At 40.3% G+C, this 16,060-nt stretch overlaps 1 protein-coding gene across 1 annotated transcript in view; it reads right to left on the minus strand.

Moving 5' to 3' along the window:
* The window catches only part of IPMK (inositol polyphosphate multikinase), a 38,843-nt gene that overhangs the window by 13,101 nt on the left and 9,682 nt on the right, over positions 1–16,060 (minus strand). Inside the window, exons 3-4 of the mRNA XM_080347349.1 lie at positions 6,429–6,525; positions 424–596 (exon numbers count right to left, since the gene is read on the minus strand). Coding sequence (XP_080203475.1) covers positions 424–596; positions 6,429–6,525 — 270 coding nt within the window. The remainder of the gene's footprint in view (positions 1–423; positions 597–6,428; positions 6,526–16,060) is intronic.

Below are 16,060 nucleotides of genomic sequence, written 5' to 3' on the forward strand. Positions count from 1 at the left end.
TTATTAAATTATTACAAAGACTGGTTCAGTATGCAAATCTCTGATATAAACCTGAAAGACCAAAAAAGACTTTGCTAATTTGAAACACCTGCTATGTCAGAAGAACTAATTGCAGCTACATTCAGTTTTAAATAACTATGGTCTGTCCTGACCACTTTCTGGTACACATACACAGAACCCAGGTTGCAAATGGATTCCCAGGAGGGACATGGCCGAGGTAGAACACTTGTTGTGAACAGGAACATTGTTTTGGAACATATTTCACACAACACTTGATACCAGTACTACCAACATATTCTGATAACGCTTTATTTACATAAAAATTGGAGAAGGTTGTAATTTGCTGGAAAAATTAGCCCTGTATCTGGTGTGGGGCAACAGGCCAGAGCATAAGCTGAATTTGAAAACAAAACAAGTTCTTACCCTCATGCCAAGTACCAAAAAGCCAATCTCTTCCATCAGCGGGTACTTGCTGACCTGCTGCTGTATCTTCTCAGCTGAAGCATACGGATCATAACTTTTCTGACCTATTTTTACATCCATTATGCAAGGCTTATTAAACTTACGGGTCACATCTTCCAGTTTTAGATATGTATCTGTTAAAAAGACAAAACTTTTGTAAACAGTGGATCAAAGCAAAAGAATTATATCGTTTCTGCTGAGCTTCTGCGGAGGAAGGAGAATAGTTCAAAGCTTAACAACACATGAGTTCCTTAAGAGTCCCATTTGTCTCAGAACACAGACTAAATCATGGTCACTGACACCGACAAATTCTGTTGTCATTAAATTCTAAATGCCTTATTGTACAGAAAATTGTATGCAATTAAAGTGTGCTAATCCTGCATTCAAATTCAAATTATTGCTCAGATAAAATTAATAAGGAGCGTTTATTAAGCCATTAACATGCTTGAAATAACATTAGTAAGCACACACAAATGCAGGTCACTACATGGCTGGTTTTGCAATGGAGATGGTGGGTTTTTTCCTTTCTCTGTGTGAAAGGTAGAATTAAAACAGCAATTTTTCTCTGTGTCATTTAAAAAACTAAATAAAAATTTCAGAGTCCTACCACAAAGGGGCCAAAACGCATGTCATTTTTCTTTTTTTTTTATCCCCCTCCCACCTGTGCTCGTTTCTCACGGCACCTTTTGGGCAGAACACTCCTCACAGCAAGGCTCCTTTCATCCCATCCTCACCTTTGGGAAGGTGAGTGGACCAAAACCACCCCCAGCCTTGGAGTGCCTGAAGATTTAAAGGAGTCTCTAAAAGCTGCTCAAACTGGTTTTATGCTTTTCTCTGCTGCAGGTAAGAGACTATTTCCAACACATCTACAGCACTGAGTGTCAGAACACTACAAGAGAATAAACTTCAGCGAGTGCTCAACTCAGAGGAAGCCCAGTTCCTCCAAGTACGTAGGTATGAATATGAAATAGGCTTAATTTAATCCTTAAATGCCTGCTTTTTGTATCCATGGGACTAGGCATGTTGTTAATAAATAGTCATTCTCAGGAAAGTGTGTCAAACCAATCCACTACTTTAAAAAATCCTGCCTCGTACAAACTCTTCGTATCAGCTCTCATTACTTTTCCACATCCTTCAGGCTACAGCATCAATCTTGCTACAGCAAAAGAGTTCTCTTATAGACTAGCTCACCCACAAACCAGGTTTGTTAACTATAACCACACAGATATCCAAGCAAAAATAACCCCTATTTAGCTTTGAGGAGCCACAGGCAGCAAACATACTCAATATTTGCTCACCAGATGTCTGCTGAGGAGAAGCAAGACAAAATACTCTCCACACCAGGAAGCTTATTCTGTATCACCTGAACTGCAGGTGAGGCTGCTTCTGCTCAAAGTTTTCATGCACAGGTCTAATTCAGTCAAATATCAGCACAGCTTTTGGGGAACCACTACTGAATCCTGGAGAGTCCATACAACCTGTTAGCTATCTGGTATTAAAACAAAAATTGTAAAAATCTAAGTACCATCCTTCATACCTACCCATTCTGCATATTATGGAAATCAACGTAATCAATATATTCATATCATCACTCTGAAACAATCCAGAAAACAACAACTAATTGAAATTCAAAGTTTTCAGAACTGAGCTCTCAAAGCACTGGGCCAGAGGTGTGCCATGGGAGCCGGGAGGGGAGAAAATAAATACAAAAAGATGCAGTCCTTAACCACCAACTCCAAAATGCTTTGGATTATGTTGTGAGCACTGCCAGTCTCAAACTGTTACAAATACAAAAACCAGCAAATTGCAAGTTACTACAAATTATACAAATATTTAGATGCAATGTTTTTATCAATCCTAAACCAGAAATGTATATAAAGTAGTGTAAAACATCTATTTCCACTGGTCCAAATCTCTCTTTTTAAGCATACAGCTTCAATGTTCAGGCCCTCCAAAATATTGAAAGGCTCTCAATATCTGTCACTTTTTAGTTCCTCATCCATTTCCAATCTCTTAAACTCTAATATCTCTCTTATTGACCTCCTAAAAAATGTAACAATTACTATTTTTAAAAAAATTAAGCATTAAAAAAAACTCAGGAGCTAACACTAACCGTGGGAATTCCTCATCTCTCTCACTCTTTTTGAAATTATTATTAAAGTCTTCATCGCTACCTAACTGCTAGCTCAGAATTAAGTCTACGTTAGGTCTGTTCAATGCACAGACCTGCACTCAAAAAGTTTTTTGTCCTTGCGGGGAAAGCAATGCCTCCACAAATAAAGCGTTATACTGAGTTATTTTCTCTCATTACAGCTTCAGCAAAATATTTATGTTTCGTTTTCCAGGCACTGTTGATTTCTTATTTGTGTTCAAAATCTAGGTTCTACTGGAACAGCCCCCCAACCTCAGTGTCAGAACATACCACAACTTTCAGCCATTACCCCCACAACATCTCAAAGAATTAATACGAAGGCAAACGGAGTAACCTTCAGATTTGGGGGCTCTCCCAGTCTTTGAGGATCCCACCGCAAGGTCACCAACAAGCCTGCGGCTGAGCCCAGATAACCAGAGCACACTCCCTTTCCTCATTTAGTTAGAAAAAAAGCAGATTTTTCAAGCAGTTCAGATTTTCCACGTTATTCTGGAGTACATCGCTAACCCAACGTGCTTCTAAACATCATGCATTTGCTATCTAAAACCAGGTTAAAATAAAATCCCCTGCAGAGAAAATAATTCATGAGGATTTCTGTATCTTCGCTTTGGTAGATAATCCTGACTTTATATTTCAACGGTTTAAACAGATCGTTCCTTAGAGGCTTGCCCTCCTCCTTTCAATTTTTCAGTGGTAGGGAAGGAGGCAGGAAGACATGGCTTGACATATTATTTACATATTTTCTTACACGCCCAGAGGAGACAAAAGACCACCAAAATTCAGCGAGTATGCACGGCATGAACCACGGCAGACTGCAACACGTCCCTGCGGATGTGTCGGCCCTCACTGAAATCAGAATGACAAAATATCTTGAGCCATCTGACTTCTCATACCTTACAATACATCTCTCAAAACATATGAATAAGCACAGAAAAGCCTCAGTTGCTCCCAGCAACAAGAGAAGAAAAGAAAGGTTTGAAGCTGGCTTATATTTATCTACACTGTTCTCAGTTTAGGAAACAAAAATTAGAGCACAGTGTGAAATGAGCAGCAGTAAATTTCCTTTAAAAAAAGACCACATGCAGGGGTAACAAGTAGGCAGCAAAACGCTGAACTCTCAGCAGTAGATATAAAAAACTCAACATGGCTCCTACATCTTTACAACAACTTTTCCACTTCTTTATTACTGAACTCCAAATGCCCACAATGCCAGTGAACCCAAAGTTCAAACCAAGCTGACTCACTCCAATTTTAGATCAGCTTATGGAGATGCAGTGTAACCCAACCTAACTCCAGCTTCTATGCAGTCATACTAGCAATGCACATTCAGCATAACAGGACAGTTATTTTACACATTTTACTGATACTGTGAAAAAAATCAGTCCATCTTTTCTGTCACACTCTCTACATTCTCATTTACATTGAATATATTTCACCCCTTTCAACTAGCAATTTCATCCACTCATCTACATTTTCAGCACAGAAGACTGATGCTTGTCCCTGATATTTCTTTAAGAAAATAAACTCGTGTTCTCCACCTTACCCAGTGCAGCTCCTGCTTACTCGTCACACGGAAGCTCCGAGGTGGTCACAGATCAAGTTCAGAGTAGTCCTAATTTAGTTACTCTGGTTTCTTCCACCACAAGCCCACACACAATTCTCTGAACATCTGTATGAACCTGCTCAAACTTTCAACCCTCTACCCAAGATTAACAACTACAATACTACACATAGAAGACACCATTTACCAAGGAGCTCTTCTTCCTTATCTCAAAATTAAAAGAGCTTTATGTGAAAAGATACAGATCAGAACATGCAGCATGTACGATGTTGTAAGTGACAGATTTTTTGAACTGAATTTTCAGGTTTGTTTGGGTTTTGTTTGGTTGGGGGTGGTAGTGTTTGTTTTGTTGTTTTGTTTGGCTTTGTTTTTTTGTTTGCTTGGGTTTTTTTAGGAGACACCTATGTCCAATTTAGCACCAATAAGGAGTTGCTGTGTTCACTACTTAGAGGTTGTCTGGAGCCATGTCCCCAGAGCCTGCAGAGCAGGGATTGCCAAAGGAAAGATCAGGCTTCCAATGTCAAGACTGCAAAAACCTACAAATACACCCTCGATCTAAACTGAATAACTAGATGCCTTTCTAGCAGCTCGATTCTTCCATCTAATGTCACTGGCGCACACTACAGCAGCTATGCACATTGTTCAGTCTTTTGAACTAGAGCTTAATCCACAGCTAGTTCAGGGAGGGAACAAAACCATTCCTAGTGCCTCTCTTCACTCTCCCTTTCTGTGTGGTTACTTCCCCTCTTCCTATTTTTCAAAACTTGATTTCCTCTCCTTTTTACGTGGTCTAAATGCTACACCAGTGCTTCTTGTCACCTCTGGTGTGTACCGGTGCCAACTACTGATGCACAGACAGAGGTTTTCCTCCACACCTGCCTTTAGTAAAACTGCACTTGCTAACAGCAGATGACTTCCAACACCAACAGCTGCCTCCGTAGCTTTGGATGCACCCAGCGCACACACACGTTCTGTAAAGCTCCATGAACTCCAATGCACAGATTTCTATCGAGAATACACAAAACTCATAAAACTACAGAGAAGAGTCAGCAATGGAGTGTTTTGTTTGAAACCCACCGTAGCTTCCTATGAAGAAGGTTCCCTGAGAGTGCATAGTCTTTTCAAGAAGCAAAATAAACCAAATGAGAAGTTACTCTTCCTTTAATCGGTTATTCCTATTGGCTACATCTGGGCTGCTGATGGAGACCTTCCAAAATTCAGCCCCGTGGTACACAGTGCTAGTGAATTCCCAAGCTAAACTAGGCATGTGTTGAATTACCATATCTTGGCTAGACCATGTATTTTTACATCTTAAGATCCTGCCGCAAACAGAAAATAAATTGATTTGCAGTTTGGAGGGGACATTAAGTGAGCTCCATGACACATAAAAAAATTATGAGGGAAGGAAAAACACAGCTCCGGTAGAGCTATTTGAGTTAGTGCCAAATACGAAAGTGTGACGGGAAATCTGAGCCAAGAAAGTGCTGGGTACTACCACAATTCTCCTTGCATTTCTTTTTGCAGAGTTTAGGCAGCGTCTCTGGACACAGTCTTACTTCTCTCTTTGGAAAACAAGTTGATCAAGTGACAAAAACAAAAGAAAACAGAGTTATATTAAAGGAGCACAGCGTCTCATTTTGGTGCCCATGCATTTAAATAGACTTGACAGCCTCCTTTTGTTTCTGTATGTTCCAGAAGCTCCACTTCCTCCACGTGAATAAGAGAGAGCAGAAGAAAAAAAATGTTTCTGTTTTAAATACATCAGTGACATCTATCTTCTCTTGAAGAGAAAATCTTCCAACTGTCCTGCAAAAATATCTTTTTCTTCCTGACCCCCAGCACATGATACAAAGTTAAGATAGCAGAGCTTCGTTCCATTCAAACCAGTAAGAGAGGATGCCAAGCAGAGAGCTCCCCAGCAAGGTGCCTGTGGAAATGACTGCTTTGCATGATGTGGCATGGCGATGGGACCCAACCTCTGGAGACCCAGCAGCACATTCCAGTTGGAACACCTCCCCTTGGGCACAACCTCTCAATTTTCCCTTTCTTACACACTCACACAGAGCCTGGCTCTCTCCTGTATGGCCTCAAGGATCTAATCCAGCCAGAAGACTGCAAATGTTGTTAGAGGGAACATTAGTGGGTTACAAAGCAAAACAAAAAAAAACCCTGCAGAGCTCACAACTGCCAAAAAGCAGTCTCCAGAAAACTTTTCCAGAGGGTTTAGATTAACAGATAAAATTAGAACAGTACCATTTGGTGCAGTAGGTGGTGACCAGAGACCAAAGTATTTTGGCAGATATTCCCGCAGCTCCAGAAGAATGCTGTCGCAACAGTCGGAGTCATAAACCTGAAATAAATTAGGGAGGGGTGGAGAGATCATCAGTTTAAAACATTCATTTGATACTTCCAATTGTCCCATAATTACAATTTCTTACAGCCTTTGTTTTCCTATGTTTAAAGTTTCTACTTTACTTTTAAAAAGTATACAAATGAAAATTATAATCATCACAGTCCAACATAAATGAATGGTACCCTTTCCTTCAAATTTTAAAGTGGAAAAGATGCATCAACTCTAACTAAGAGTAACTTATGGCTTAACTTGAATAAAAATCCAAACTATAACTGTCAGCATGGAAGCCTATGCATCAAAAAGGGGGTTCTCCCACCCTGGATCCAAGACTGTGTAGGATTGCTCCATCATATCCTATAGCCAAAGCTTTTTCAGTTAGATCAGGTAAGGTATACAAGCCAGACTGGGATACTATTTCCTCCAAAACAACTCATCCCCTCACTACATCACACCAACAATGCACAATTCAAATATATTTATTTTCATTTGCTGTAATGCTTTCAACGTTTTTTTCAGCTGCTGTAAGAAAAACAAGAACATTTTGGGAACAGCAGCTAGCTCACGCTCCTGAAGGAGTCGAGTCATTCTTTACAGAGTTAAAACGAAGCCTTGGATCCTGTCTGCTACAGCGTCATGTGGCTGTCACCAGTGTGCAGCGGTGTTGCTAAGAGGGTTTCAAAACCATTCCATTGACCACCTCATGACACACGTAGGGGACAGCTCACAGCATGGTCCAACATGCCTAAAAGATCTATATCCACCCAACTGCAGGTTACAGTGATGATTATCACCTTTAGGAACCATCTCCTCCTAATCCCCTCGCAGCCATCCCGGTCCTGATGCCACCCGCAGACCTGCACACCAGTGACCAGAGCAAACTAATATTATAATTCTGCTCTCATTTTAGCACAGAATGCACAGGAGTGCGGTCAGAGCCCCTGCAAGGTTGGAAGCAATGCAAAAAAAAAAAAAAAATTAAAAAAAACTTAAGGTGTTAACAGAGCTCTGCAGCACCAGCTCAGCTCTTCGCTTCAAGACACACATTTAACCATAGTGGAAGAATATATTGCGATGGAAACTACAAAAGGTAAGTATCGTAAAATACATGCCTTAAGTGGTGTAATATTAATACATTTAAAGATAAAAAAATCCAAACCTGAAGTCCAGCTACTATTTTAGAGCATCAAGGCAAGCCCCAGCTATGATCGCCGATGCTGCGTAACTCTAGACAGAGCCTCATGCAGCAGCAGAACGTTGCAATTAGTCAATGTGGGTTTGTGCTGAATTTAGTTTTTCATCACAGAAGCCTCAAGCTAGGCAAACTCAGATCACCAGCAAAAAAAAAAGATTAGCACCTCGCAGGTGCTGAGGCCACTGCTATTTTTTATAAAAGAGTTTATGGTTCCCCTCTATGCAGACGCCAGTTTCTGGGCCAGGACTCCAAGCACTGACTGGGGGGAATTGCTTCATGCTGTGGGTATTTTCAGGCTAGCAGTAAAAACCCAATTTTTGTTTACTGTGGTAGTTAATTATCATTACTGTGGTAGTAAATTATCATAGCACCTCATAGGCCAAGGCATGGAATGGCCTTGCACCCTGTGCAAATACTCATTTCCCAGGTGAATTTAAGCAGACCAGAGGCAGTGACGATCATGGATTAGCACAGCCATTACATGGGAGTATATATGTAATATTTAAGACACGACAAAGAAGAGAGAACTGGAAGCAAGAAGTGCAGCAGACAAGGAAGAGAAACACTAAATTCAACTGAAAAAAAACCAAGTAAACCTAATAAGAACTTATCTGCTGAATTTGTTGGAAAAAAAAAAAAAGGACTCTGAGAAAGTGGCATGTCAGGAGACCACTTCCATTTTTTTAGAGAGAGACAGCACTCTTGCCTCAACCTACTTTTTCATCACCAACATTAGGATCCACTATTAAACCCTTAGCAAGTAACTATAAGTATGCTCCTGTGTGTTCTGAATAGTAGGATACAACAGAGAATTTATCATGGGGTGTAATAGCTCAAAGGCAAGGCCAAATGAGGAAAAAAGCTCCAGAAGCTGTATCTTCCAAGTAGTCCATCCTTTAATACACTAAGACATTTTAAAATGGAGGCAAAACTCACACGGAATGCATTGTTCAGTATCATTACTTCAGCATAACAGAATTAAGTGCATCATTTCTGTCCCTCAAGAAGTTATCTTCCTCCCAGAAACAGTAATAAATTCCTTTTATAAGTTTGACATAAGATATATGAAGCACTTATTTGACCTTAATATGGACCTCAATCTCAGCCTGCAATGTATTTGCATGTCAAACAAGAATAAGCACTCAGTTAATAAAGATCAGAGGAAGTAATTTGGTGTGGGCAAGAGCAACAAAACCAGATATTTCAGGAATTATACTCATGCCTATGCAGGAGAGAACCATTTCTGCTCATTAGAGAGCAGCACCAATGCCACAGGCATTCCTTCTCACTTCACACAACCCGGCAGCAAGCTACATGTTTAGGTGTTGTTCAGAGTGCCGAACAGAAACCTATACATCACAAAATCATCCCTAAAATTACACAGCATGGAAACCATGCACCTCACACCCCAAAAAGTATCATTGCTGATAGTACTGGGAAACTCATGGAAGAGATAGGTTATCACTTACGCCAGAACAACATTTATAAGTAAAAATATAATGGTTTACTCCTAACAGCAATATTCCAATTTCGCTTCAAGCAGCTGCGCTTTTATTTATTTTTACATGTCTAATTTCTCCAACATACACTGACAAATACAACTTATTTCTGCTTTATCAGTGACTGCATATAATATCTTCATCCAACAAATCAAGAACTGCAAAAAAACTCAGTGTCAGCCCAGCCAGGGGAGGTGTCCATTGCACAAATCACAGGCTGCATTCTTCCTACAGAATGAACTGAAGACATAAAATGTATTAACTGCTGGGCTTAACAGCAAGTAAACAGGATGCTGACATTTGGAGGGCTCACAACAAATTACAGCAGCTAACTCATGGGAAGAATATGCCCCAGATATTTCCTGTGGCAGCTCAGATAGCCTAACAGACACCATGAAGTCATAATTTCCAGTTACTCAGGAGCTGTTAATTCTGAGGCAATTTTACCATTCCTTAGTTTTTAATCCTAAGTATACTCTGTTTGTTTTGGTAAGTCTGATCCAAACAGATTCATCTGGTTTTTAATGCAAACAGGGGCTGCCTGGGAGAATGGGAAAGCTCTTTTCCTTATTTAAAGCAGCATGACATTTGGGTTTTTTGTTTTCTGAAGACTAACTAATTACATAAATGACTGAGGGAGGGTAAAAGAAATGTTTACATTTCAATAGGAAACTAGTTCTGGCAGTAGAGACATGTCTTCAATTGTCCTGATGAAAAAACACCACTTGGACAGAAATGTAGTCTAAAGAGAATCTTCTACAGTACATAGAAGAGTTGATTTAAAGGAATATCTTCTTTAAATTTACATTTATTTTAAAGCTATTCAAGTAGGAAACTTTAAATGCCAGAGGAGGCACATCAGTCTGAAGCATCACCTGTTCTTGTTGCCGGCCGTCACCAATTGTCCCCAAGGGCAGCAGCATCGTCACATGCAGAGACTCAAGAGACACAACCAGCTGACAGTTCCATTCCCAGCATGTTTTCCGGGGGTTCTTGAGGGGTGGGGAGCAGTTAGTAACTCACATGCTCAAATTAGCCAATGCAAGACTTACAGATGAAAGTGCAACCTTAATGTGTTGTGTTACATTACAGACTTTAATTACCTGAGTGCACACTGCATTTCCCTCTGGACTCCTACATCACCCACTTACACTAGGCAAGTGCAAGGGCCAAAAAAATTAGGTTGGAAGAGCAGCGTGTATGTGTTACATTACAGACTTTAATTACCTGAGTGCACGCTGCATTTCCCTCTGGACTCTTACATCACCCACTTACACTAGGCAAGTGCAAGGGCCAAAAAAATGAGGTTGGAAGAGCAGCAGTGAGCTTAGCAATTCATAACTGTTTAGCTTTATAACTCAGATAGCCCTTGCTTCTTTTCCAATACAGTAGCACCATCCCGTTTTGACTTGTGAGCATCTGCAGTATCTGTTTCCACAAATATAACTGGAATTGTGCCAGCTCTGCTTACATTAAAAAAAAATCCAGTACCAGATTAATTCCAAAAGTTAAATATTTGTGAATGCTGTTATACTAAATCCTATTACACTGAGCTGCTTATTTTACTATCCAAAATGTAGCTGTACTATACATGAGGCTGTAATCATTATTCTCACAGAGGATACCTACAGAAACACTAAAAAAAGCTTAAACCAAATCATTATAAAGTCCCACAATCTGGTCATGTAAATGGATTTTCAAATAAGAATGGCACACGCTTGTGACAATCATATCCTGCTTCCACAAGTCTGGGGAAAAAAAATTACAGCTATTTTACTTTCCCAAAAAATGAAGGCTGCAAAAATAAGCCTCAAAAAATCTCCCCATGAGATACTTATTTGGTGATGTTTATCAAACCAGCCATTCTTGAACAATGCCAAAAAAACCAGTAGGTCGTATTTTATCCACTGCCACATGTTTTATACAGTGAAATTTAGGCTGACTCGAGCAAGATTTGCAGCCCCAGGCACAGAATCATCTTACAAGAGGAAAAGCAAATGCTGACCCACTTCTGGTGACCCCGGCATCACGCTCGGGGGGGGTCCCGGGGTCAGGCACCACAATGCTGTTCATCTTTTTCTTTGTTTGTTTTGTTTTTTAAAGAATATACCCAGGAAAGTGCAGGTGATCACATTTACATTAACAGCACAGACATTTGTTAAGCAGCCTCCTAAGTAGGTTACGAGACTCTTGGGTGAATATACTCCAAAGTACAAATAGCACATGGTCTCTACTCTAGACTCTACATTCCGTTGGTTCAGTGATACCAATTTGTACGTACTGGAGCAGAACATTAGGTACTCTCCACTAGAGGCCAAAATGAAGAAAACATATCCTAAAAAAGCAGTTAAGACATACTACTGTTCCACCATCTGATAAGGAAGTTTCAATTTTTACGTGCTAAATACTTCTCCTACCGTTCTTAACCTACTCTTACTTTTCCTCCTTAGCTTCACAACACTCGTAGTTGACCCAGCAGAGCAGTGCTGATGCTGTCCTGAAGTTACCCACTGCAAAAACTCCAGATACCAGCAGAGAGATCCAGCAAATTTCAAGGCAAGAAGTCAAGTCACTTTACCAATTTGTACCTCCTCTGAAGAAGTACGGTACAACCAGTTCCCCATCTATTTTTACAGCTATAGTGCAAAAATCCAGCTCTGTTACTGCAATGCACAAAGTGGTACATAAACATGAATACTGCTCAGTAATTTAAGGGAAGACACAGACCTGGTCAGAATTCACCACCTTGACACATCCAAACCCTCACAGATGCAAAAACAAGCTGAACCAAGACAGCAGCCAGTGTTTCTTACAAACTTTCTGCTCCAAGATTTTTAAGCAACTCCAACTAATGAAGAGTTTAAGCTTAAATTATGACTGGAATTACTGAAAGAAAAAGTGCAATGGAAGAACAAGAAGGCAAAAGGGAAAATAAGCCAGTATGGCACTCCCGTTTTTGGAGAACATTAATAAGCATGACCCTTTCTTTCTGGAAAGCCGTCTGATCATAGCTGCGGATTCCAGCTAGGGAGTGAGAGAAAACAAGGGACGGGGAGAACCCTGAAGCACTTATACCTAAAAATTTAATTTTACATTTCAAAGCGGAGACAAGTCCTGACAGACAAAAGTTCAGTCAGCTTTGTTGTGTTGTTTTTTTTTTTTTTTTTTTTTCCCCTAATACTGCAGCCCTGACAAAGAATCTACTGCAGCATCACCCTCCAGGTGCAGTTTCACAGTGGTTTAAGTCAAGCCGAGCCAGGGCCACCGCAGTCTCACCAGCACTTCCAGCCCCCACTGCGGCCCTGCCGGTGTGCAGCCGGTCCCACCAACCGCGGGGACCTCAGCTCAGCTCATCCCTGAGTGCTGGGCCAGGGCACCCTGCTCAAACTGCCACATCTACTGCCAGTACCCCGACACCCCTTAAATGATGCCTTTGTCTTCCTCTGAAAACACCTGTTTGCGTTCCCATTAGTTTTGACAATTTTATTCATCTCTATTATTTGTACTTTACCGGCAACTACATATTTTACCATCTCCTAGCACACCTTATTCCAGAATACTCAGCTGTCACCTGCAGTCAGGTGTCATTTCAAGGGCTACCCCTAAGTGTTACAGCAGATTCATAGTTTCTACATCAAGAACTCCTCCAACAGCAACAGGCTCTGCTTTGTGATGACAACACTTACCAAGATCAAGGCAGCTAGTAATAACCGTTTTATTTTATTTTTTTAATGGACAGAGAAGAACAGCACCTACTAACAGGAATTTTATTTGATGGCTTATGATTCTGGGAAAGTATGGAACGGCTCCTTCCACAAGAACCAAAAGTAACAGCCCAAAAGCTCTTCTGATGTTTTCTACTCAAGTAGGTGGCTTGATAGAGAAGATACGCTAGCATCAAAATGGCTGGTTTGTAATAACTAGAGATATTTTTTAATTTGCTTTGAATAATCAACTCCTTGGAGCCCCACCTACGTGTTGACCTGAGGCAGAACTGCTTGTTGCAGAATCAGCTATGAGCCCACATGTTCCTTTCACTCACCAGGCTGCTGGTGCCCAAACCTGGAACCACCATCCCCTTGCTCACCCTTGGCAAGAAAGGAAAAAAAACAGCGCTAACTTCTGCTAGAACACAGAGGGGAAAAAAGAAAAAATAAAAAAAGAACAGTAATAACACTAAGAAGCTTTAGGAAGCCTTTGACCACAGTCTGTTCCAGTAAGGAAGGAAAAAAAAAATAATCTGGGTAAGTAGATGCTGTTATACTCAGGCATGGTGAGCCAAGTAATTTCTTTTGCTTTGTCTTCAAGATTCATATATATAAAACAATATAAATATATATAAAATAGCCCCACACTCAGAAAAATTAAATAGTCACAGACTGAAAAATAATTGCTCCCAAATTGTTCCCTAAGTATTGGATATTACAGCAATTTTAACAAGCATGTTACATACACAGTATTCAACATAACACTTACTGGACTTTTAAATTTTCTTAGGGTTAATTTGGTACTTGGATGACCAAGAACACACCAAAACATTACATTATTTTCCACCATAAGTGCTGGTAATTCACATCTCTTTCCCCACACACCGAGTACTGTCTTTATGCAATATTCTCATATTATAAGCTTGCCTTTTTTTTTTTTTAATCTGGAGTGCTTATTTTCAGAGACTGAGTTTATTTTTGTTTTCTTTCAAGGAGACAACCTACACTTTCCTCAATCCCATACTGGCAGCCCACCAACCATACCTTATTTTTAAGTAAACTTCCAATGCACGAAGTAGTGTTTTCTGTATTAACATCAGCATACTTTCAGTAAGTTTATCTGTTTTCTGAAACATTCATAACTCAGTTTAAGTTTAAACAATATTTGATCCAGTCTGAAAAAGTCAGCACCTGCATAACAGTCTAGCACAACAGGAGCACTGCACCGTAACTTAATCTAATTTAACATACTGTGGATACACACATTATAACTATGCATTTTTGCTTTATTTTCAGCCAGATCTACTCTCGGGAAGGAATTTTTTTCAAAATCAGGTTGGTAAGATAACTGGATTTTTTTCATGCTTACTTATATAGCACAAATTGTAGCCTACTCAGTCTGTTAACAACTCCACCCCGTAGTTCCCTGATAGCATTAAATTGCAATAATTGCTTTTTACTGCCTCCTTTTATGAGTTTTTCTTAGATTTATTAAGCAGGTTGTAGTTTATTCTGTGGCACACAATACACATGCAGCCCGGGGAATAGACGCTCACCGGACTGTTCTAGGTTAACCTTCTGCTGTGCAGTGCATCCCGTCCAAACTTGTGTTTGCTACAGAGTGCAGGAATCACAAAAACCTGCCATACTTTCTAAGTCTTGGAGTCCTGGTACAGTAGGCTTTCCGGTGTTTAATAGTGATCTGAAGTACAAAAAAATAAGAGTGTTTATAGGGCAGTGGTATGAAGTCAGCAGATTCTTAGACCTACAGCTAATTCTTCATCTCTCTTGGACAACACCTAATGTGAAAACATCTGAATGCAAGCTGCCGGTATTTCATAGTTTGGTCAAAAAGCCATTTTCTTCTCATCAGCCAAGAAGGACTGCATGCCCTTCCTTCTACTATGAGACTTCTGTCCAGGCTTGTGATTTAAAGGGTAGAGTGTGAGGCAATTTCACACACTGATTCAGAAACTTAAATTTTCTTATTTCCCCAGCAAACCAGAACTCCTCCCAGACAGTTTCTCAGCAGGAGGAACCACATCAAGGACAGAATGGACCATGTCAGAACGTGCTCACTGTTCCCAAACAGGTGATTTGTAGACTTCAGGACTGATACCTCTTCTGGAAATGCAGCAGATTTGGATGTTGCAGGAGGAGACATGGCCACAGATATCTGTCAGGATAACGAGCTACAGCTCTAAACACGGGAGCAAAGCTTTGGGCATCCTCAAAATAAGACATTAAGAGACCAGTGTCTCCTATTTCTCCAAGATTCATCCATACAAGACTAAAAATCAGAACCTCAGCTGGAGAGCTGATCCCGGGATAAGGATATTTTAGTACACCATAGCATCATGACAGCTGTCATCCACTCCTTTTTCTGTCAAAGATAATCATCTAAATCAAGCCTATAAAACCAGTTAACTGAGTTTACGAAACAGGGTAATTCATCCTGAAGCAAGATACACTTTGCCCCCCTGATCCTTTTTCTTTTTTGTCAGAGAACAGTTTACAGAACACAGGCTGCCGTACCGTGATTTGTGCTATACAGGCTGAAAGGGGCCTCAGCCTTACAAGCCAGTTCTTGCAACTTTACGTAAAAGCTGCCAGGCCAAAACGCATCTTTCAGGCTGCTGCCTTGATTTCATACCATGGAGGGGGAGGGAAGTCACCAGAAGTCTTCTGCATTGCCTGAAGCTGCTTGAATACTAATTAAAAATAGGCAATGCAAAAAAAGGAAGAAGAAAGCGTCAAGCAGTAATGAAAAGCCACGGCATAGGAGTACTGGCAGGTTTTTAAGAATGAAAAAAGACACTAAGGAGAAGATTATTGATAATGGGGCAAACAAGCATAGTTCTTGCACGTTTGTTCTCTGTAACCACAGAAGCACAAGGAACTACAGCTTGAGGAATATTAACGCAATTGGGTCTTCACTAATACATTGTCCTCCAGTCATAAGCAGAAGTTGCACAAGCCATATTAAATCTGTCTTATGTCAGATGGTGAAATGAGTTAGTACATTCTTTAGGGGAAACAAAACAGTGAGACAGGTCATTGCCCTGCTGAAATCTGCATTATAATGCATCCAACTAAAGTTCAGAACAACAATTGTGCGGGCAGCCACAAAACCA

This window comes from Nesoenas mayeri, assembly GCF_963082525.1.
Source record: "Nesoenas mayeri genome assembly, chromosome: 7".
In the NCBI taxonomy this organism is placed as follows: domain Eukaryota; kingdom Metazoa; phylum Chordata; class Aves; order Columbiformes; family Columbidae; genus Nesoenas; species Nesoenas mayeri.